Source organism: Podarcis cretensis (assembly GCF_951804945.1).
Source record: "Podarcis cretensis genome assembly, chromosome: 13".
Lineage (NCBI taxonomy): Eukaryota > Metazoa > Chordata > Lepidosauria > Squamata > Lacertidae > Podarcis > Podarcis cretensis.
The window spans coordinates 45,003,282-45,023,248 of record NC_137182.1 but is presented as its reverse complement, the minus strand read 5'-3'; the positions used below and the strand labels follow the sequence as shown (position 1 = coordinate 45,023,248).

The 19,967-nt window shown below is 48.2% G+C and overlaps 1 protein-coding gene across 1 annotated transcript in view; it reads right to left on the bottom strand.

Moving 5' to 3' along the window:
- Window positions 1-3,225: 3,225 nt before the first annotated feature.
- The window catches only part of NFATC4 (nuclear factor of activated T cells 4), a 30,331-nt gene continuing 13,589 nt past the window's right edge, over window positions 3,226-19,967 (bottom strand). Inside the window, exons 3-10 of the mRNA XM_079951555.1 lie at window positions 16,537-16,699; window positions 13,764-13,963; window positions 11,950-12,122; window positions 10,109-10,249; window positions 9,749-9,804; window positions 8,659-8,785; window positions 7,673-8,194; window positions 3,226-6,298 (exon numbers count right to left, since the gene is read on the bottom strand). Of these exons, the coding sequence (XP_079807681.1) occupies window positions 6,231-6,298; window positions 7,673-8,194; window positions 8,659-8,785; window positions 9,749-9,804; window positions 10,109-10,249; window positions 11,950-12,122; window positions 13,764-13,963; window positions 16,537-16,699 (1,450 nt within the window). The 3' untranslated portion in view covers window positions 3,226-6,230. The remainder of the gene's footprint in view (window positions 6,299-7,672; window positions 8,195-8,658; window positions 8,786-9,748; window positions 9,805-10,108; window positions 10,250-11,949; window positions 12,123-13,763; window positions 13,964-16,536; window positions 16,700-19,967) is intronic.

The following is a 19,967-nucleotide window of genomic DNA, read 5'->3' as shown; positions in this document are numbered from 1 at the left end:
AGGCTTTGAAATCAAAGTTGGAGCTAAGCAACCGGACCGTGGTAGGAAAGGAGAGCGTGGCTTTGAGCCTGTGCAGAGAGCGCTTTCTTCTCTCAACCAGAGCCTGGGCAACTGAGCAATTCTTCTTCCTCGTAGACAGCGCAGCCTTCACCGGCATATCATCAGAAGACGACTGTTCTGCATGAATTCAAAACCATAGAACCTCAAGTCTACCCTCAAGTCCAGGAGAGAGAAGGCAATGGGAGAAATGGCTGGAAGTAGATTTCTGCCTTTTCGGATAGCCCATAAAACGTGGCAAATTTTGTTGGGGTGTGTGTGTGATCCACATACAGTACAGAGAAAATGCATGTCTCATTGCTAGGGGTGGGTGAATATGTCAATATGTTGGTTCCTCTGAGTTTCTCGTTTTTCCAGTCTTAAATTCAGGCTCTCCACATTTCCACGTCAGTTTGCATTTTTATTATTTTTTTAAAAAATCAGGAAAAATCATCTGCATTTGAGGGCTAATTTCTCCTAAAACACACATTTTCCTATGCAATTCCCCTAATATACACATTTTTTTTTGCAAAGCATGTTTCCCTGATGTATTTTTGTGTGGTATTTTCACTAACATTCACTTTGCATTAATGTGTACACCTTTGTGCACAATACTTATCTGAAAAAGGACACTGCCCAATCTGGACAAGTGAAATTTCAAAACATGCTGTGTTTTGGTTTGCATCTTGTTTTCAAAGATATGAATCCGCTGATATCAAAACATGTATAGGGGATAAACTCTTTCCCAGTCTACTGGGCTGTCCATTGAGGTCCTTTCTCATCTGCCCCTCCTATAGAGCTCAGGGCAGTATACTTCACCACAAGTCTGCTTACAGGGCCGGCCCTAACATTGGGCAGAGTGAGGTGCCCATTGCAGGCAGCTGGTTTTGGATGCTGTGAAAGAGCAGCCAATGGCTAGTTATCGAAGTTGTTGTCGATGCATATTAACAGAGGCACGCAGTGTACCACAGGTGCCAAAACCTGACCAGGTGTGAACCTTGGTGTGTGTCTTGTGAGCACAGATAAAGCTATGTCATTTGCTGTTCTGCCTTGGGCAAAGAGGTACCAATTAGCCCAGGAGCTACCCAGTGGACTTTGTGAGGATTTATATCCAGGCCTCCCTAGTCTGTTACAAGTGAAACACTACACCACATCAGGTGTGCTGTGCACCTCCAGCCCATATACCATGGGTAGGCAAACTAAGGCCCGGGGGCTGGATCTGGCCCAATCGCTTTCTAAATCTGGCCCGCGGACAGTCCGGGAATCAGTGTGTTTTTACATGAGTAGAATGTGTGTTTTTATTTAAAATGCATCTCTGGGTTATTTGTGGGGCATAGGAATTCATTTATTTCCCCCGCAAAAATATAGTCTGCCCCCCCCCCAAGGTCTGAGGGACAGTGGACCGGCTCCCTGCTGAAAAAGTTTGCTGACCCCTGCCATAGATGTTGTAGAAGAGGATCTCCCTGTCCACCTCCTGAATCCCGCCCCCATCATCTCAGCTAGTCATCCTTCAGCCGCGTTGCAGAACAGAGCACTTCTCCAAGCCCGATGAATTGATTGAGATTCCATTATCATCATCAGTGCTATTTTGCTAGAAAAATAGGCGCCGGAACTCACCACGAACACCTCCCTCGTTCTCTTGGAATGGCAATGGCGCCAACTGAGAGGTGCTGGATGCGTTCTGGCAATTTCCAGTTCTGATGATCACTATTCATATCCAATCCTTTCCCCGCAAAGAAGCCCAGGGCACAGTGGCGTAGCGTGGGTTGTCAGCACCCGGCGCAAGGCAAGTAATTTGCACCCCCTAACCCGTGGATTTGCGCCCCCTAACCCGTGGATTTGCGCCCCTAACCCCCAGATGTTGCGCCCGGTGTGGCCGGCCCCCCCTGCACCCCCCACGCTACGCCACTGCCAGGGCAGCAAATGCACACACACAAAAATCAAACATCCCAAACTAGGGCACAGCAGTCGTGGCTGCCACCACAATCTGCATCATTCCATGACTTTGTGACTCTAGAACAGCCACAGGCATTCCTACGCAAGAACTCCCTGCCTCCTTTCCCTATACCAACCATCCTGGTGGCATGAATCAACCGATTTGCATGTAGGGTTGGCACACAGGCAACCAGGAGTTGGGCGGGTGCTCTGGGAGCATGCTTAGCTCCACACCTGAGTAGGTGTGGAATGTATGACAAATGCAGTTGCTAGTGCAAGAGATTCTTAATCTCAGGGTTATGGGTTTGAGCCCCATGTCTTCAAAAAAGATTCCTGGATTGCAGGGGTTGGACTAGATGACCCCTGTGGTCCCTTCCGACTCTACAAATTGATGCAAGGAACGCTTATGTGGGGGACGAGGTGGGGCACCAGTTCTACATGCAGCCACTTCCATATTCATTCCCACTTAGCAGTTGGGAATGTTTCTAGACATTCCTTGACGTAGCCAAATCTCAGCCCACAGCGCTCAGGGTACAATATGAAAATGAGAATAAGGGAAGTAGGGTTGCCATATTTCAAAAAGTAAAAACCAGGAGAGTTGGGCTTTTTTTTTTTTTTTTTTAGACAAATGTTTTTTTACAAAAATGCCAAAAAAACCCAAGATTTTTCAATTGACTTGTCAAAGATGCTGGGTAAATTCCCACCAGACATCAATTCCGCCATTGAAATCCAGGTAATGTCCGGACATATGGCAGCCCTAAGAGAAGGGAGGATGGTGATAGACAACTGCTAGAAATCTAGCTAGACATATAGCTCAGTTGAAAAGGATGAATCCTGGATAAAGTGCAACCTGCAACAAAATGGTGCAGCGTGGATAGTTCCTGGTCATTGTGCCAGCCCACCATCCATGCTTTTCTCCATCGGATTCTATTCATTTCCCTTTCCCATCCATCCTCTCTCACACACACAACCTCCCACTTCTGTTTTCCCTCCCTCCATAGACTTCTTCAGTTCTGCAACCCCTTGGTGTGTCCCCCTCCATGCCCCAGCCCACCCCCCACCCCCAGTGTAGCTGCAAAGCAACAGCTCTCGCGCATGGACATCACAAACAAGAGAGAGGGAAGATAACCACCACCAGACGATGAACTTCAGTTCGGCATTTCCTCCAGCTGCTTCTCTGCTTGCTAGAACTTCCCTTTCTTTCAGATACCTCCGGGGCAGTAACACACACAAGACAGCATTGCACAACAAGGGTTATTTCCTTTAGGCCTTTTTTATGCGTTTAATTACAAAATAACATTCCCACCACTCCCCCAAAGTACATATCAAAAATATAAAATGCCAGCCACTCCTCCGCAACAAGGAAAACGCTGGGGGGCTGTTAATTAACCCTTACCATTTCCGATCCCTGAGTCTCTGATCACAATCTCAAGGAGCAGGATTTAAGGAAGGTGGGAATCAACTTTAGGCGTAACTACTCTCTCCAAATTTCAAAACACCCTATTAAGTTACTGTGGTACACTTCATTTCCTTCTTTGAACTTTCTGCTCTCTACCAGCCTCACACAGATGCCCAATTATTTTTGGGGGGGAGGAGATGAATGCTTTTAAAAACAGCTGCTATCAACTCTGAGTTGCCAATCCCCAGTTTATAGTTCGGTGGCAGCACCCTATCTCAAACTGCCTAACTGCGTATTCTCCACTCGATTGAAAACTCATCACCCAGATAATGCAAACTGTTGGCTCAGAAAAGCTGGGATTCCGAAACCTGAATAAATGTTGTTAAAGAAATAATTTTGAATACTTTGATGCGTTTTGCATAAACATCCCATTTCTGCTAAATGTGGAGAATGGATTGTGCAAGGCAGCCAGCATCCTCACATTTTCTAGAATAGTCCTCGTAGGCTTAGGGCCTAGAACTTTGATTTTTTAAAAAATCCCTGTGATTGTAAGGGAGCACAAAGAGCTCACAGGACTCTCAGCTGCAGAGCAAGCCTAGCTTCACAACTGAAGTGACAAATGTGCGTACCGGCCAATCAAAATTCTGGATGAATTATACCAGGCTTGTCTGTCTCCTATGCCGCCACTTCAGACAGCTTACCTACTTTATTATAAAAAGGTACTGGACTGACCTTTTTTTAATTCAACACCTTTTTTTGTTTTAAAAAAAGTTAATGTGCAAAACAGCTCTGAGGATGCAAGAGGTTCCTGACTGCGTCACAGGCACTAGCCAATCAGCACTGTGCACAGCCAGTTCCTGCTGCAAGCTCACAGAATACTTCCCTCCGCTTCCCACTCACCTGGTCAACTCTGGAGAGGAATACACATCTCTTTTGAGTGAAGGTAGCAAGGCCATTTCCGAAGCAAAGCAGCCCATTGCTCTGAGAACATTATGTGCCTCTTCACCTTTTACAATAACCCTTGTAAGGGAGTGTGTTCATGAGGACTAGGGACTCCTGTTAGCACCAGTGACACATCTTATGGCTTTTTCTCCTGACTGGAAACGATTTCCCTCCCCGCAGACCAACTTGGAAGCATATATATTAAAGGTGGTAGGGCAACAGTGGTATGGTTCCTTTCCCCTTCCACACACATCAGCAGCTTCTTCAGCAAGGGCACAATTATAAAATAATTCCAGAACAAGGAAACTGGCAACCATCGAGGAAAAAATTTGTCACGACTGTTCTTCAGAAGGATCACTGCACCACAGGAGATGACGGATGGAGGGGGTGGAGAGGGTGGGACATCAGGGGTCTCCATATGTTGCTGTTCAACTCCAACATCCATCACCCTAGACCACAGGTCATGTTGGTTGGGGCTGATGGGAGAACAGCTGGAGAGCCATGGGCTTCTCATACCCACAGAATGGCCTGCCAAAGAGCATTCGACAAGGAATACCTGCAAGCAAACAACAGAGCCTGGGAAATGTACTGGCATGGATAGGGAACTTGAGGCCGTCCAGAAGTTGTCAGGACTTAGCTGCTGTCTGTCTTGGCCAACACGGCCAACGGTCAGGGTTGATGGGAGCTGGAGTCCAGCAACATCTGGAGGAGATTCCCCAGCCCTGATATGACGACACATTCCAGGCTTAACACTCCTTGACAATGCCCTGAAGCAACTGAACAAATGCAGGAGAATTTACACGACACTTCCCTGCCACTGCAAGGCAAGATCAGGAATCAGGGGCATTCTGCCTTTCGAGAGCAACTTTCCTTGCGCTCCTACTCATCTAGCCAAGGAACCTTCTGATAAGGTTCTGCAGGCAGGGCGGCCCACCCATGAGGCAAGGGGATGCAACCACCTCAGGGTGCACAAGGGCAGCAGATCTGGCCTCCAAGGAATGCACCGCCTGCTACTCCTTGTAGGCCGGATCTATCGCTTCCTCAGTCCCTCTTGTTGAATAGGAGGTGTTGCTGGTCTCCTTCCATCCTTGTTCCCAGCACAGATCGTTATCCACCCTCCCTGATGTAGATCTTCACTAGTCCTTTCCTCCCTGGCATTTTGTGGTTCAGCTCAGGTGCCAAAATGTCTCGGGCCAGCCTTGTCTCCTGGAACCTATGGCACAAGCCATTTTGGAAGTCATTTAGACATCACCACCAAGGAGAAACTTGGAGCCCTTCTCAATGCCAAGGGAAGATGGGAGGTGGTTTGGATGGACGGACATGGCCGAGAGCAGGTGGAGAAAATGCACAGTAGACTGGACGGATGAGCAGAAGGGAAAGGGCAATCTGGCAAATGGAAGGTCTCACCTAGATGGCCAGGCTGGGCTATGGAATTCATTGCAACAGGGCCCCACACTGGCCAATAGCATACATTTTAAGGAGTCACAAGATAAGGTCACTCTGGGCCATGACAGCCAGATGTGCAAGCTCACTTCTTGGTCCAGAATGCTGCATATCTCCAGATACTATGGATGAACAAAAACAGGTGGCCACCGCAGTGGTAGCTCTGCTGGTGAGCTTCTTTTGAGGCTTCTTCTGCCGGGATGTCAGAGAACGGGGAGCCACTGCCTTGATCCACCCATGGCCATTCTGAGGCTGACTTTGCCCTTTATGGAAGCATTGGCAGGAAAAGGAAAGGAGTGGCGGAATGAATGGATAAAAAGGATAGGCAGGAAAATGTCAGAGGCAAAACTCATGGACGCGGAGAGTCCCTGAAAAGTGGCCACTCAAGGGTGATCTTTGGTGTTGCCAACTTTCTCTGGGTCAAAGCTCCAGGTTTCTCTTGGAAGATCTGAGCGCCCCGCAATCCAGCGGCATCTCAGCTCCGCCTGCCTTCGCAAGAGGGCTCGGGGAAGTCGCTTAGGTCCCTGCCAATGATCTCAGTTACTGTGGAGAGAAAAGAGGTCAATGTGGGCGAGATGGAGAGGGCTTGAGAGAAGCCTCGTAAGTGCTGCCTTGCGAGCTCAGTGGCAAACTACTCAAGGTCCCCCCTAGGGCTTGGGGAGGAATTTGTTTGTTTGCAGCAGACGGATCTGGTCCTCTTGCGCCTGCTTGTGGGTTGGATTCTCTGGATTCTGCTATGCATTTCTGATGCGCAAAAAGTGTGCACAAAATTACGCAAAACATGTGGGTTTCTTTTACATGTGAATGCACTGAAAATTTTAAAAACGTGTGTTTTAAGTAAGAAGTGCATAAATTAAAAGGCTAATCTGTGCATCCTCTAAAACACACACAATGGAATAGACCTATGGCTGACCTCCTGAGAGACAAAAAAGAGGGACTGAATTAGTTGCTCAGCCTGTCCTTACCCAAAGCTCACCTAAGCAAGTTCATGACCTAGGCAAATTGAAATTTCTTAATTTCTCTACTCAACATCTGCAATAAGAGAATAACACCATCAGAAGTGCAGCTGGGTTTATGTTTCCCAGGGGCCACTTGTGGCCTAGGACAGGTGAGGCAGATCAGCAGGTGGAACTTGCAGAATATTGTGGCCTGGGATTGCAGAGGTGACATTTGCATGCTCCATACCCTCCTGACACCTGGGGCCTCCAGGCATCCTTTTTTTTTTTTTACTGTGCATACATGATGACTTATGCTCACAATGCTATCAGAGTGGTTAGACACGATCCTGCTTTTGAATACTGTTCGTGCCTGCAAAAGCTTCATTTCCAGTCAGTGCATATTCATAACAACCTGCTGAAATCCTGTAAATTCTGAATACCACAAACATTTTTTCTACCCTGCTTTTGTTGTATAGACAGCAGTTACAAACAAAAGCAGACAAAATCCACCATGAAAATACACTATTAGTGTGTCATGAACATACGGTCGTACCTTGGATCCCAAACACTCTGGAACCTGGATGTTTTGGCTCCCGAAGGCCGAAGTGATTGTTCCGGTTTGAGAAAGTTCTTTTGTAATCCAAATGTCTGATGGGGCTTCCGCAGCCAATCAGAAGCTGCAATTTGGTTTCCAAATGTTTTGGAAGTCAAACAGACTTCTGGAACAGATTCCGTTTGACTTCCAAGGTACGACTGTATTGAAAAATGCATCCACAATGAACCAATAGTCTGGGGCGGTCCATAGATTACCACGATTCTGACAATATCTGTCTGTTTGTCTGTCTATTACCTATCTATCTATCTATCTATCTATCTATCTATCTATCTATCTATCATCTATCACCTGTAAATATCTCAAGAGAAGACGCAAAGACATGTTTTTGTGCCCCCCCCTCCCCGTTCACAGCTCTAGCTTTACCTTCCTCCAGCGTGATCCCGTGGATGGGCAAGTTATCCCGGAAGCCACCATCAAACCCCGATTTCTCCAGCTCTTTGGTGCTATGTTCTTGGGACCCCAGCTCTGGATCTGTCCATTCCGGAGTCCTCTCCCCGCTGCGGTTCTCTCCCCGCCCCGGTGGCTGAGCGCCGAGTTGTGGGCTGGGAGGCTGGAAGTGGGGCGGGCGGCATTCTAGGGCATGGAGATGGGGCAGGCCCGCTGGAGACAGGAGGGGCACAGAGAGGTTGACACCCCTATAGGCCTCGTTTTGAGGGAAGCGGAAGGCAGGGTTGTAGCGGTTGGGGGAGGAGAAGGAGCAAGGGTTCCAGTCGGGGCCGTAGGGGGAGCACGGCGGGGAGCGCTCGGGGCAGTAAGGGAAAGGGGGTCTGGAGGGAGAGAAATCCATGGCGCCCTGTGCCGGCTGTAGTGGGAATGGAGAACTCTGAGCGGTGTGGGTGAAACCACGGTGGGGGGCATCTGGGAGTGCTTCTTCTTTGAAGATCACTGGATGAGATGGGTGGGTTGAAGAGGAAAGGGAAGGGGGAGAAAGAAAAGCCATCAATATCACTTTTAGCAGTCATAAAGGTAAAGGCCGACTCTGGGGTTGCGGCGCTCGTCTCGCTTTATTGGCCGAAGGAGCCGGCGTACAGCTTCCGGGTCATGTGGCCAGCATGACTAAGCTGCTTCTGGCGAGCCAGAGCAGCGCACGGAAACGCCGTTTACCTTCCCGCCAGAGTGGTACCTATTTATCTACTTGCACTTTGAGGTGCTTTCGAACTGCTAGGTTGGCAGGAGCAGGGACCGAGCAACGGGAGCTCACCCTGTCGTGGGGATTGGAACTGCCGACCTTCTGATCGGCAAGTCCTAGGCTCTGTGGTTTAACCCACAGCGCCACCCGCGTCCCATTTAGCAGTCATACAGCCCCTCAATATTCGCCCCCCCCATTTCCAGTTTGCACTTTGACGTACCAGGTAAGTATTTGAAGGCCTGAGCAGGGCTCCTTTTCCTGCGTCCGTTGGAGACGTAAAAATAGGTCTGAACAGGCCGAGACACTTGTTTGTTGCTGTATTCGGGGACAGTGAGGGTCAGCGAGGCCTGTGGAAGCAGGGAAAAAGCAGCAGATGATGTGTTGCACGGCCTTGCTCAGGTAAAAAATTGCCAAGCGGAGGTTTGCCTATCTATATAACCAGCCACAGTTCATGAGCAGGCATTTACAGAAGCACTTCTCAAAATCATTTCTGGGTTCCCTCGTATCATCTTCCTGCTCCTCATGAAAAGATTCAAACCTGACTGTTTCCATTCCAGCATGAGAGGATAAACACACTTTCAATCCTGCTCTGTATACAAGCTCAAAGCGGATGCCACCGTCAGCCATTCCACTGGGCCGCAGATGAACTAAAGATGAAACGGCAAGGCTGATTCCATCAGCTCATCTGGGAACAACTGCCATTGGACTCCCCATTCCCAGACCAGCCCCTGTCAGTGACCGTTCCACTTGGCAGGATTTGATTCCTTCCCACCTTATCTCTCTATCCTTTTTATATCCCTTCTATTTCAATGTTAATTGTTTTAATAATAATAATAAATCTGGCTCGTGCTGGGGAGGGGCATCCTGATGCCTTTCTGATGCCACTGGACTCCAGCCACAAATGATAGGAGTTATAATCCAACAGCACCTAGACAGTTTCCCCTTCCTGGACGTTGCATGTATCAATAGAAAAACTACCAGGACTTATTTCCCTCCACTGAATCTCCAAGAGCCTTTATGTGTGCATTTCCCCTCAATATACCTGTTCCTGGCAATAATAATTACCAACATGGAGGTTTTTAAAAACAAACAAACCAGCTGTTCTCCAATAGCAAAGACTCATTACTTGTCTCTGTGCGATCAGCGTAATGGTCTAGCCCAGGATTTCCCTGCTGTCATCCACATTCAGTAAAAGTCTTTCCCCGTTCCCCACTAAATGTGTTTCATAAACCTAGCCCCACTCCTGATGGGAAAAAGCCAGGCTGCAAATTCACTTCCCACATGAGGAGATCACTGTCCAGAATTCTCACCTCTGTGCTTTTCAGCCGATTGACATTTGCCTCTTCTTCCCACTGGAGTTTCCCATCTGAAGCAAAACAGCAACAACAAAAGCAATTGACCAATATCAGGTGGAGGGGAGGGCCTATTAACAAGGATGATGAGGGCAGGGGATGGAAAGATGTCAAAGGCTTGCTGTATTTCTCTGGAGAGCACACCAACTGGCCGTGCAGCAGACGGCCATCATCTGCTATTTGTCCCCAGCATCTGGTACACTGCCCCAGAAGATGGATGCTCCATCTCTCAGTTGTCATGACCGACCCGTGCTCCAAAGCAATCGAAGGCCAAGCTGCCGCCCCATCGCCACAAGTTAAAAATTGCGCTTTGCTTACCGGGGCCTCGTTCAATGAAGACAACTTTTGATTCAGGCAGGAAGTTAGCACCAGTGATCGCCATCTCTTCTCCGCCATGTACGGAGCACGCACTGAGGCTGTAGTTTTCCACTTGGGGGAGCTCCTGTGCTGAGCGCTGGGCTGTGCGCAGGAGAGGAAAGGAGGGGTCACAAAGGAGAGATCAGCTTGCACAAGCACAGCCACATTTAAGAGGAATCGAGGCAGTGCTCTATTAAGAGGAATGGAGAACCGAATACATCCAGTGTACAAGGGAACTGCCTCCCCAAACCCACCCTCCCTCCCTCTCTCTAAAATCCACCTTTTCCATGATGCATCTGGTCTAGTCTCTTATGAATCAGCCGCCATTTTGTGCTCACAACTGGATCAGCATAAGTTGGCCTAATCAGCATTGCGCTCTGGGAAATCACCTTTTTGTCCACCTTTGTTTTTCTTGATCTTCAGAGAGATGGGTGCATTCAGATGAAGGGATTATTGTGTTTATAACGCTAACGCTTCTGTCCCAATTTCTAACAGTTCCTTTTACAACGCATTACGTCTTGCACCATGTGACTTTTTGATCAATACACCACCAAGCCATGCCAAATTATTTCTTTCACACCAGTGCATGGTTTGTGACACCACTGTATCGCCCTTTATGTATGCATGCACTTCTATATAAGTCCGTGTAACTCACAGGTCTGTGGACTCCACTTTTGTGCTTTCCCCAGGGGGCACTGTTGCACTGATCAAGTAAAGTCGTCTGAAATATCTAAACCACACTATACATTTAGAGTACCATTATACCACTTCAAACAGTCATGGCTCCCTCTGTGCAAAGAATCCTGGGGCCTGTAGTTTTCTAAGGGTGCTGAGAGAGTTGCTAGGAGACCCCTTACAGAGCTACAATTCCACAGCACCCTTAACAAACTAATAATAATAATAATAATAATAATAATAATAATAAAAAATTTTATTTATATCCCGCCCTCCCCAGCCGAAGCTGGGCTCAGGGCGGCTAACAACAATCACAATAATCCAACGATTCTAAAAACATTTCATTATAAAAATTAATTAAAATCAAATTGATGGCAACCATTAAGCAAAATTCTGTGCAGATTGCCAGAGGAGGGGGGTCAGGCTGTGCCCTGACCAAAGGCCTGGTGGAACAGCTCTGTCTTGCAGGCCCTGCGGAAAGATGTCAAGTCCCGCAGGGCCCTAGTCTCTTGTGACAGAGCGTTCCACCAGAATGGAGCCGCGGCTGAGAAGGCCCTGGCTCTAGTTGAGGCCAGCCTAACCTCTCTGTGGCCTGGGATCTTCAAGATGTTTTTATTTGCAGACCGTAAGTTCCTCTGTGGGACATACCAGGGGAGGCGGTCCCGTAGGTACGAGGGTCCTAGGCCGTATAGGGCTTTAAAGGTTAAAACCAGCACCTTGAACCTGATCCTGTACTCCACCGGGAGCCAGTGCAGCTGGTATAGTACCGGATGAATGTGATCTTGCAGCGAAGACCCCATAAGGAGTCTCACCGCGGCATTCTGCACCCGCTGGAGTTTCTGGGTCAGTCTCAAGGGCAGCCCCATGTAGAGCGAGTTACAATAATCCAGTCTGGGGGTGACCGTCACGTGGATCACAGTGGCTAGGTCAGGGCGAGAGAGATAAGGAGCCAACTACAGCTCCTGTGCTATTTTTTTTTAGGAGGGCGAAACAGTTAAGCGGTACTAGAGTGTTTTCAATGTCTGGTGTGGATGCGACCTTAGGATTCAGGCTGACCTGCAGCTACATGGAGGCTTGCTTCTCCCATACACACCTACCCACCCACAACACCCCCAGAGGGCACTCACAGCACTCGATGGGTACTGAGGCAGTCTGGATAGAGACCACCTTGCCATTTCCTTGCGGGACGTGGACCCGGAAGACCAGGCGCACCCGCGTGTTCTTGCGCCCGATGTCCGTCTCCCCCTTGCGCAGCTCAATGTCCGAATTCCGTAGCTTCAGGATCCCAGCGCAGTCAATACTGGTGCAGGGGGGAAAGGAGGGGGGAGTTGTCTGTGAATCCATGGCAGTTCACTGTTCATGTTATGCACCTCCTTCTCAGAACATGGATGGCAAATCTCAGTCCCATGGGTTAAATAGGCCCATGTTGGGCCCTTGGGACCCTAGCCACACCCCTTCCTCCCAGGCCTGCTCTGCACCCTCCTCGAGTGCTTTTGCCCGGCTAGAATGTTCCATTGATCTCTGGTGATGCTTCTTGCTCATCTGGATGGAGGGATAAGCAAGAAACATGGCTCCTGTACGAAGCTAAACATTGCACTTGTTGCTCCTCCCCGTTTTTCCTTCTGGATCTGCCCTCCAGATCTGGGACCTGCCCCCAGAAGGTAGCTACTCCCACTTTTGCTTGTGGCTCCACCCACCGCTGGCATGTGGCCTCCAGAAGGCTGCCTGGAAGGAAATATGGCCCTTGGGCTAAAAGGGTCCCTCAGCCCGCCTGAGAATAGTAGAGAAGGAAGAGTCTCTTAGATCATCAGCTTCTGTCTCCTACCAGCATCAGAATCCTGCCTAGAGCTGAATTGAAACTACACACGCATTTGATAACTAGGACACATTTTGCCTTGGGGAAAATCAGGGTCACTGACAGGTTTGGGTTACTTTCTGCAAGTGCCCTCTTCTATTCCCCCAACACAGGGTTTTCTTTTCTTTTTTCTTTCTTTTCAATGGGTAGAAGACATTGGCGAAGTACAGCCACCCAACATTTTCTTTCCCCCCAGAACGCCTTGATCCCCACTGCACTGCAAACCCAAAGGCATTATGGGGTGAAGAAAATGGTGGAAAAGAACATGGCAGGCAACAGCTGCACTGGTTTTATGAAAAGGAAGTTGGAGACCTGCAAAAGCTCAACTGGGCCCTGGCACTTCCCTGACCATGATGGGTGCTAGCGCCTGTTGACGATCCAGTACTCCTTTCTAAAACTCATTAATCCCAAAGAACCCACAAAACAAGAATAATGGGTGCATTCAATTTGAGAGAGGCACGGAATGGAACCTGGGGGAGGGTCTACCTTGTTGCCCTGTAAATATATTACCTTTCTGAAATTGCCCAAACCCACCTCCCTATGTGTTGTAAACGCACTAAGTATGTTCATCCAACACAGGATTGGTTGCTACTCCCTGTTAAGCATCTATAAAGGTAAAGGGACCCCTGACCATTAGGTCCAGTCGTGACCGACTCTGGGATTGCGGCGCTCATCTCGCTTTACTGGCCGAGGGAGCCGGCGTACAGCTTCTGGGTCATGTGGCCAGCATGACAAAGCGACTTCTGGCGAACCAGAGCAGCACATGGAAACGCCGTTTACCTTCTCGCCAGAGCAGTACCTATTTATCTACTTGCACTTTGATGTGCTTTCGAACTGCTAGGTTGGCAGGAGTAGGGGCCAAGCAACGGGAGCTCACCCCATCGCGGGGATTTGAACTGCCAACCTTCTGATCGGCAAGCTCTAGGTTCTGTGGTTTAACCCACAGCGCCACCCACGTCCCATTAAGCATCTATACTTAGTTGCAAAATCAGGTTTGCTACTACGTAAGGAGGGATTTCCATATTTTTTAATAATTGGGCATATTTACCCCCCCCCCCTTCGAAAGCCCTGCAAAGCAATTCTTACTTGGCAGCCATGTTATTCTCAGGCAGCAGGGACATCTCAAGGACCTTGGTGCCATTGATGATGGATTCATAGCTCGTGGTGGCAACCATTTTGCCAGTGATGCGGTGCACTTGGTAGAAGGCATGGGGACGCAAGTTCCGCTCATCCGCCGTGCCGATGAACATTTGTAAGGTAAGGGGCTTCTCATCATAGCCTAAAAGCTGGGGTGGGGAGTAAAGGAGAATGGTAAGCTTCTCTGAAATAAAACATCTCATCTCATTGCCATGACCATGAACTAAGATTTTGAGTTCGTCTGAGGATGTGGCAAAAGCAGTGTGATGATTGCTGCCCCTCTAGGAGAAAATAGTCACCCCAGACATTTTCCTGCACGGCCAAAGCGACTTGAGCGATCATCCCCGCTAAGATCTGGCCACCATCCCCAGCCAATGCATTCTGTAATGGGACATCTCACACGTGAATTTCCCCGTCCACTTCTGAACATTCTGTGACGCTGCGTCATGGCAGATGCTCTGTATGTGGCAAAGGGGTGGCCTGGTTCATTTCCTTGCAAGAAGAACCCGCAATGGGTGGTCACGGATCTGCATGTTTTAAAAGTCCCAGTTTCAAATTCCTGGCCATCACCACTTCAGAAGGTTCAGAGACAGCAGGGCTAGGAAACAGTCTGTCCAAGACCCTGCGGCTATGATGTCACAGAATGTTCATAAACACTTAGCAGCTGAAGGGGAAGGTTCGGTTGTGATTTTTTAAATAAAAATAAAAATCACTGCAGTGGATATTAAATATGCTTGCTTCAAATTCTCCAGAGACTTTATTCAGTCTTAAAAAAAAATTCAAAAAAAATTCTGGGGGCTGATCCCTGCCTTAAATTAAGTTGTGCAATCACAGACCTGGAAGGTGGGCGTCTATTCCATGAAAAGAGCACTGTGTGTCTTACATATTGATTACTCCCCGTCTCCACCACCTCCTTACCAGCCACCCTCTTTGGCAAAGGCCACTGCAGCTGGAGACATCGGTGGTCTTGCCTCAGGGACGCCCAGATGTTTCCAATCAGAGGCCAAGACTTCCAGCTGCAGTCGATTTGAGCCTTAAAGGAAAACGCTCCGTTTTTACCTCTCCCGTCCCCACTCATGCCATGGAAGATGGAAGGATCTGAGGCCTGAAGGATTGTGGGGGCAATGGAAGCGGTCTTGGAACCTGTAGAAACCTATGCCAACTTTTGGAAAGGGCGGGGGGGCATGGGAAGCAGGGAGATGGCAGGAGAAAGGGGGAAGGGGGCGCAGCTTTAGGAAATGAAGGGTTTGCCTCTCTGCAAGGAAGGGCAAGTTCTGAACACCGGCAGAAGAGGAGTGGAATTTGCCAGAAAGCATATGGAGCAAGGGGTGGGGGTATTTGTCCCACGTGCGCACATACAACACTCCACACTCCGACTTGCTATCCCTAAGAGTGACGCAGAGGGGCTGGATGCAGGAGGAGACCAGCGCTGCGAATCTGAAACGAGAGCGTGGGAAAGGGCAGCCCCGAGATCCTGGTTACAGGGGAATGTGATGGGGAATGGAAGGAGAAGGATACACACACAAAAACGAGAGTTGGGGGCGGGGGGGGGCGGAGGCAACGAGAAGAGAGAAAGGATGGACCTCGGCTTTTCATGCCAACCTCCCCCCACCCCAGTCCTAGGAAAATGTACATATAGATCTCCACATCGTAATTTGAGGAAACTAGGATACAAAGAGATGGAGTACAGTATAGGGAAAGTTGCAATCACAGCACAAAAACACGCACGCACTGATCAAACCTTCCTGTCACTCTAAGAACAAGCCAAATATCACCCCCTCACTCTCATAAAGTCGTGGGTTTTGTTTTGTTTTTTTAAAAAAAGTTTCCACCTTCCCACTTATTTAAAAGGCACTCATCTATATTTAGCGGGCAGCTATTTCACAATTTGTTGCAAACAAAATCCGTGACATTTGTCTTTCTTTCTTTTCCTTTTTTTGGCCCCCACAAGCAGCCTTTGAAGTGGGAATAGTTTTCATCTTTCAAATTTCTGGATGGAGACTTTCAAACCAGCCCTCAAAGAAAAGAAAATTTAAAAAAAGAGGAAGTTTCCCTTCTGGATTAGCTTGACTGAAAATGCTGAGATATTTATATATATATATTTATTTTTAAAAAATCTACGTTGACAACAAGCTCCCTGGAGGCTGGGGGCAGAGGAGAGGGCTTTTAAAAATAACAACAATACCAGAAGATCAAAAATGCATATGAGCTCTTACGGAGTAAATGGTGTCGAAAGCAAAGCTGGCTTTACCTGGCTAAATGGCAAAGGTGGCAACCAACCCTCAGCCTGAAAGCCTTACTAGCTCCTGTCCCAAATATGGAGGTGGAGCCTGTGATTATGTGGTGAGAATAAATATACTCTACACATGCTCAGGTGTACTCTCGGCCCACTTTTAAGACGAAACCATGATACATAGAAGAGTGCATTATTGCCTTTTCCACATTACCATACATTTCAATGCTCCAGAAGTTTTTGAACTCCAGCTCCCATCAGCCCCACCCAGCAGGGCCAAAGTTCATGGGATAATGGGAGTTGTTGACCGATGACTTCAAGGCCATGAGTTCCCTATGCCTGGCCTACAGTCGTTTTGTGAGACTGTGGTTGCAGGAGAGATGCGAAGTGGGAACTTTCTTTCAGTTCATTGTCGCTCCTCCCACCCACCCAACCCCCTGGTCCCATTCTTATCCCAGTTCTTGTTAGCTCCCCCCACCCCTCAGATACCTTCACTACAGGGTGTCCTCCTGGAGCGGCCTTCACAGCACCCCGGCTGCCCTCCGTCTCATAATGGGCTCGGTGGTGAGTTCGGGGCTGCACCTCGATTTTCAGCTCATACTGTTCGTATTGGCTGGGGAGAGGCCAGTCCAGAGGGGGGAGAGCAGAAGACCTGGGGAATGGGTGAAAGGAAGGACCGTGAAGTTGACGACTTAGGCACTAGAAGTGACCGCGTCCGACCTCCTCCTGCTCGCAACCCAAACAGGAATGCAGCAGGGGACTCGTGTACCTTTAATACATAGCTGCAACAAAGAGGAAACTGGAACACAAGAAGCTGTTAAGTAACAAACCACGTTATTTGTCTACCTAGCTCGCTCAGCATTTTCTACACTGATTGACAGGATCTCAGGCAGCGGTCTTTTATGGCACTTGCTCCTTTGAACTGAAGATGTCAGGAATCAAAAACCTGGAACATCACACACATAGAGCATGCGATCTACCATGATGCTGTGGCTTCTCTTCCAATGGATGGTGGGTGAAGCTCCCCCCATCCTGGCTGCAAAAGGATGGCAGGGGAAGATGGCACTACCAGAGTTCATGCTTCAAAACAACTATTAAAAAGGCACATAAGATTTGGCCAGCTAAATTTCTCCCCACCTACAACGCTCACAGGCACTCAGTGCAGAACCTCCAGCCTCCTTTCCCGAGTTTGCAGTTAGTAATACAGTATTTAAGAACATAAATTGCAAGGCTTGCAAAGGGATCTACAATGAGTTACTAGCCCTCATGTATTTCAAATATATATATATATATATACTCTTGGCTTGCTCATCACCAATTATGAGCTTGCCGTAGCTGAGGGGCTAGTCAGAGGCCAGATAACTTTTCACATTGGCATTCATCCAGAGCACACTCCTGATGAGTACACATTTCACACTTCTCTTGCGCCGGATCATGATCCCTGCTGGATTCAGATTTAAGAACCATATCATGCAACCATCCTCTCTTACATGGTGGCCAATCAGAGGCCCTTGGAAGCCCACAAGGAGAGCATAAAAGCATAGGAACATAGGAAGATGTACTACAAGTCAAATTGTATACAGTATAGCTCATTATTGTCTATAGAGACTGGAATCAGGTATCCAAGGTTTCAGAAAGGGGCTTCTCCTAAGGATTACCTGAGGATGCCCAAGGATTACCTTCTGCATGCAAAGCAGATGCTCCACCACCGAGCTATAGTCTTTCCCTCGCAGTTTGTCCACAGTAGCTTGTATCTAGAGATTTTGTTGTTTAGTCGTGTCTGACTCTTCGTGACCCCATGGACCAGAGCACACCAGGCACTCCTGCCTTCCACTGCCTCCCGCAGTTTGGTCAAACTCACGTTAGTGTATCTAGAGATATGCAGCTTCAAAACATGATCTGTTTTCCCATCATAGCTCACTGCCATAGCTAGATCGATTCTCCGTGAATTGGTCCATCGCAGGGGGGAATGATTCGGAATGGGGCAACCAAAACAATCAAGGATATGGAGGAATTACAGCTCTTGTGATTCTGTGAATTGGAGCTTCTTAGCTACAGAAAAGTCAAGTACAGTGGTACCTCGGGTTAAGAACTTAATTCATTCTGGAGGTCTGTTCTTAACCTGAAACTGTTCGTAACCTGAGGTACCACTTTAGTTAATGGGGCCTCCCGCTAACGCTGCGCCAACGCTGCATGATTTCTGTTCACATCCTGAAGCAAAGTTCTTAACCCAAGATAATATTTCTGGGTTAGCAGAGTCTGTAGCCTGAAGCGTATGTAACCCGAGGTACCACTGTACGAAGAGGCATGATGGAAGTTTATAAAACGATGGAAGGCATGAAGCGGATGGAGAGAAGTTTCTCTCAAATGAAGCTGAACATTGCAAGACTCGGGGCAGACAAAAGAAAGTGCTTCTCCATTGAGCACATCCTTAAACTGTGGAACTCTCTCCCACAAGAAGCAGTAATGGCCACCATCCTGGATAGCTTTAAAGGATGATTAGACAAATTCATGGATGATAAGGATATCCGTTTGCCCTTAGCCACAGTGACTATCTTCGCCTTCCTGCCAGAGGCAGTATCCCTTTGAATACTAGTCACTGGAATCACAAGCAGACACTGTTACATGCAAGTCCTCCTTGTGAGCTGGCCATGGGACCCTGGCTGGCCACAGTGAGAAATGGACTAGGTGGGCCATAGGCCTGATCCAACAGGGTCCTGCTATGCCCTTATCTAAACAAACCAGTGGCCACCATGTGGTCTCAAATTCAATCTGCCTTATATGTAACTCCACAAAAGTTACTAGCCTTGCAGAGAGCGCTCTGTCCCTCCTACAACATTCTGCGGATGGAAAAGTGCCTCTCGCCATCCCCGGGCAATGGACTCGGTTTCTATGCTGGCTGCAGAGGAGTGATACAGCTCACTAGCCTGTACAGCAGGGATAATAATAATGATGATGATGATGATAATAATACATTTTTATTTATACCCCGCCCTTCCCGGTTCAGAAAACCAGGCTCAGGGCAGCTAACAACAAATTTAAAACACTTAATTGTAGAAGCAGCATAAAATACAGTATAAAAACATGAATAACAATAAAATTCAAAGTTCAGAAATCAATTTGGGGGAAATCCATCTACCGGTAATAAGCATTAGATAGTAACCAGGGCTAGCTGGCTGAATTAGTCCTACTTGGGCCAGGGAGGAGGCCAGGGGAGAATTAGCTGTGGGGTCTCAGAGCGGGTAATCTTCATAAAAGGGGAGGGGGAGGGAAGAGAAGGGAAGGGAAATAAAAGAGCAGGCTGAATTCAAATTAAAGGCCAGGCAGAATGGGGATGGGGAACCTGTGGCTCTCTGGGCGATACTGGACTCTGATCGGTGCCAGCTGGCATGGCGAATGCTCAGTGATTATGGGAGCTCTAGTCCTGCAAACATCTGGAAGATCGCAGCTTCCCCATCCCTGCTCTGCAGCCTCCTGCGTGCAATTGCTTGCCACCACTGGCTAGCAGGCTAGTGTGCTTAAAACACAAAGGGCTGCTGTACTTTGCAAATTAATTGTGCGTTGTACAAAGAAGCCTTCTGGCCTGTCCCAAATGTCAGCCAATCCATGTTTTTTTAGGCAGCCCAGAGTTATGGGAGAGATGTTGGGAAAGGCAGTTCCTTATTATTGGCGGCCTCTCCTCCAGGGGTGTCCCTGCAGATGTTTATTGGACTCCCAATTCCCCATCAGCCCCCAGCTAGCATGGACAATGGCCAATGATCAGGGGTTGTGCTCCAGGAACATCTAAAGGACCATCTATGTTGGCTACCTCTGTTCTACACCACGTGCGATCTGATGAAGCTGCCCTTGCAATGATATATTTTAAAAACAACTGAAAAGCTTCAAATGCTTTAGATACGGGGTGGACGGAAGGCAAATCA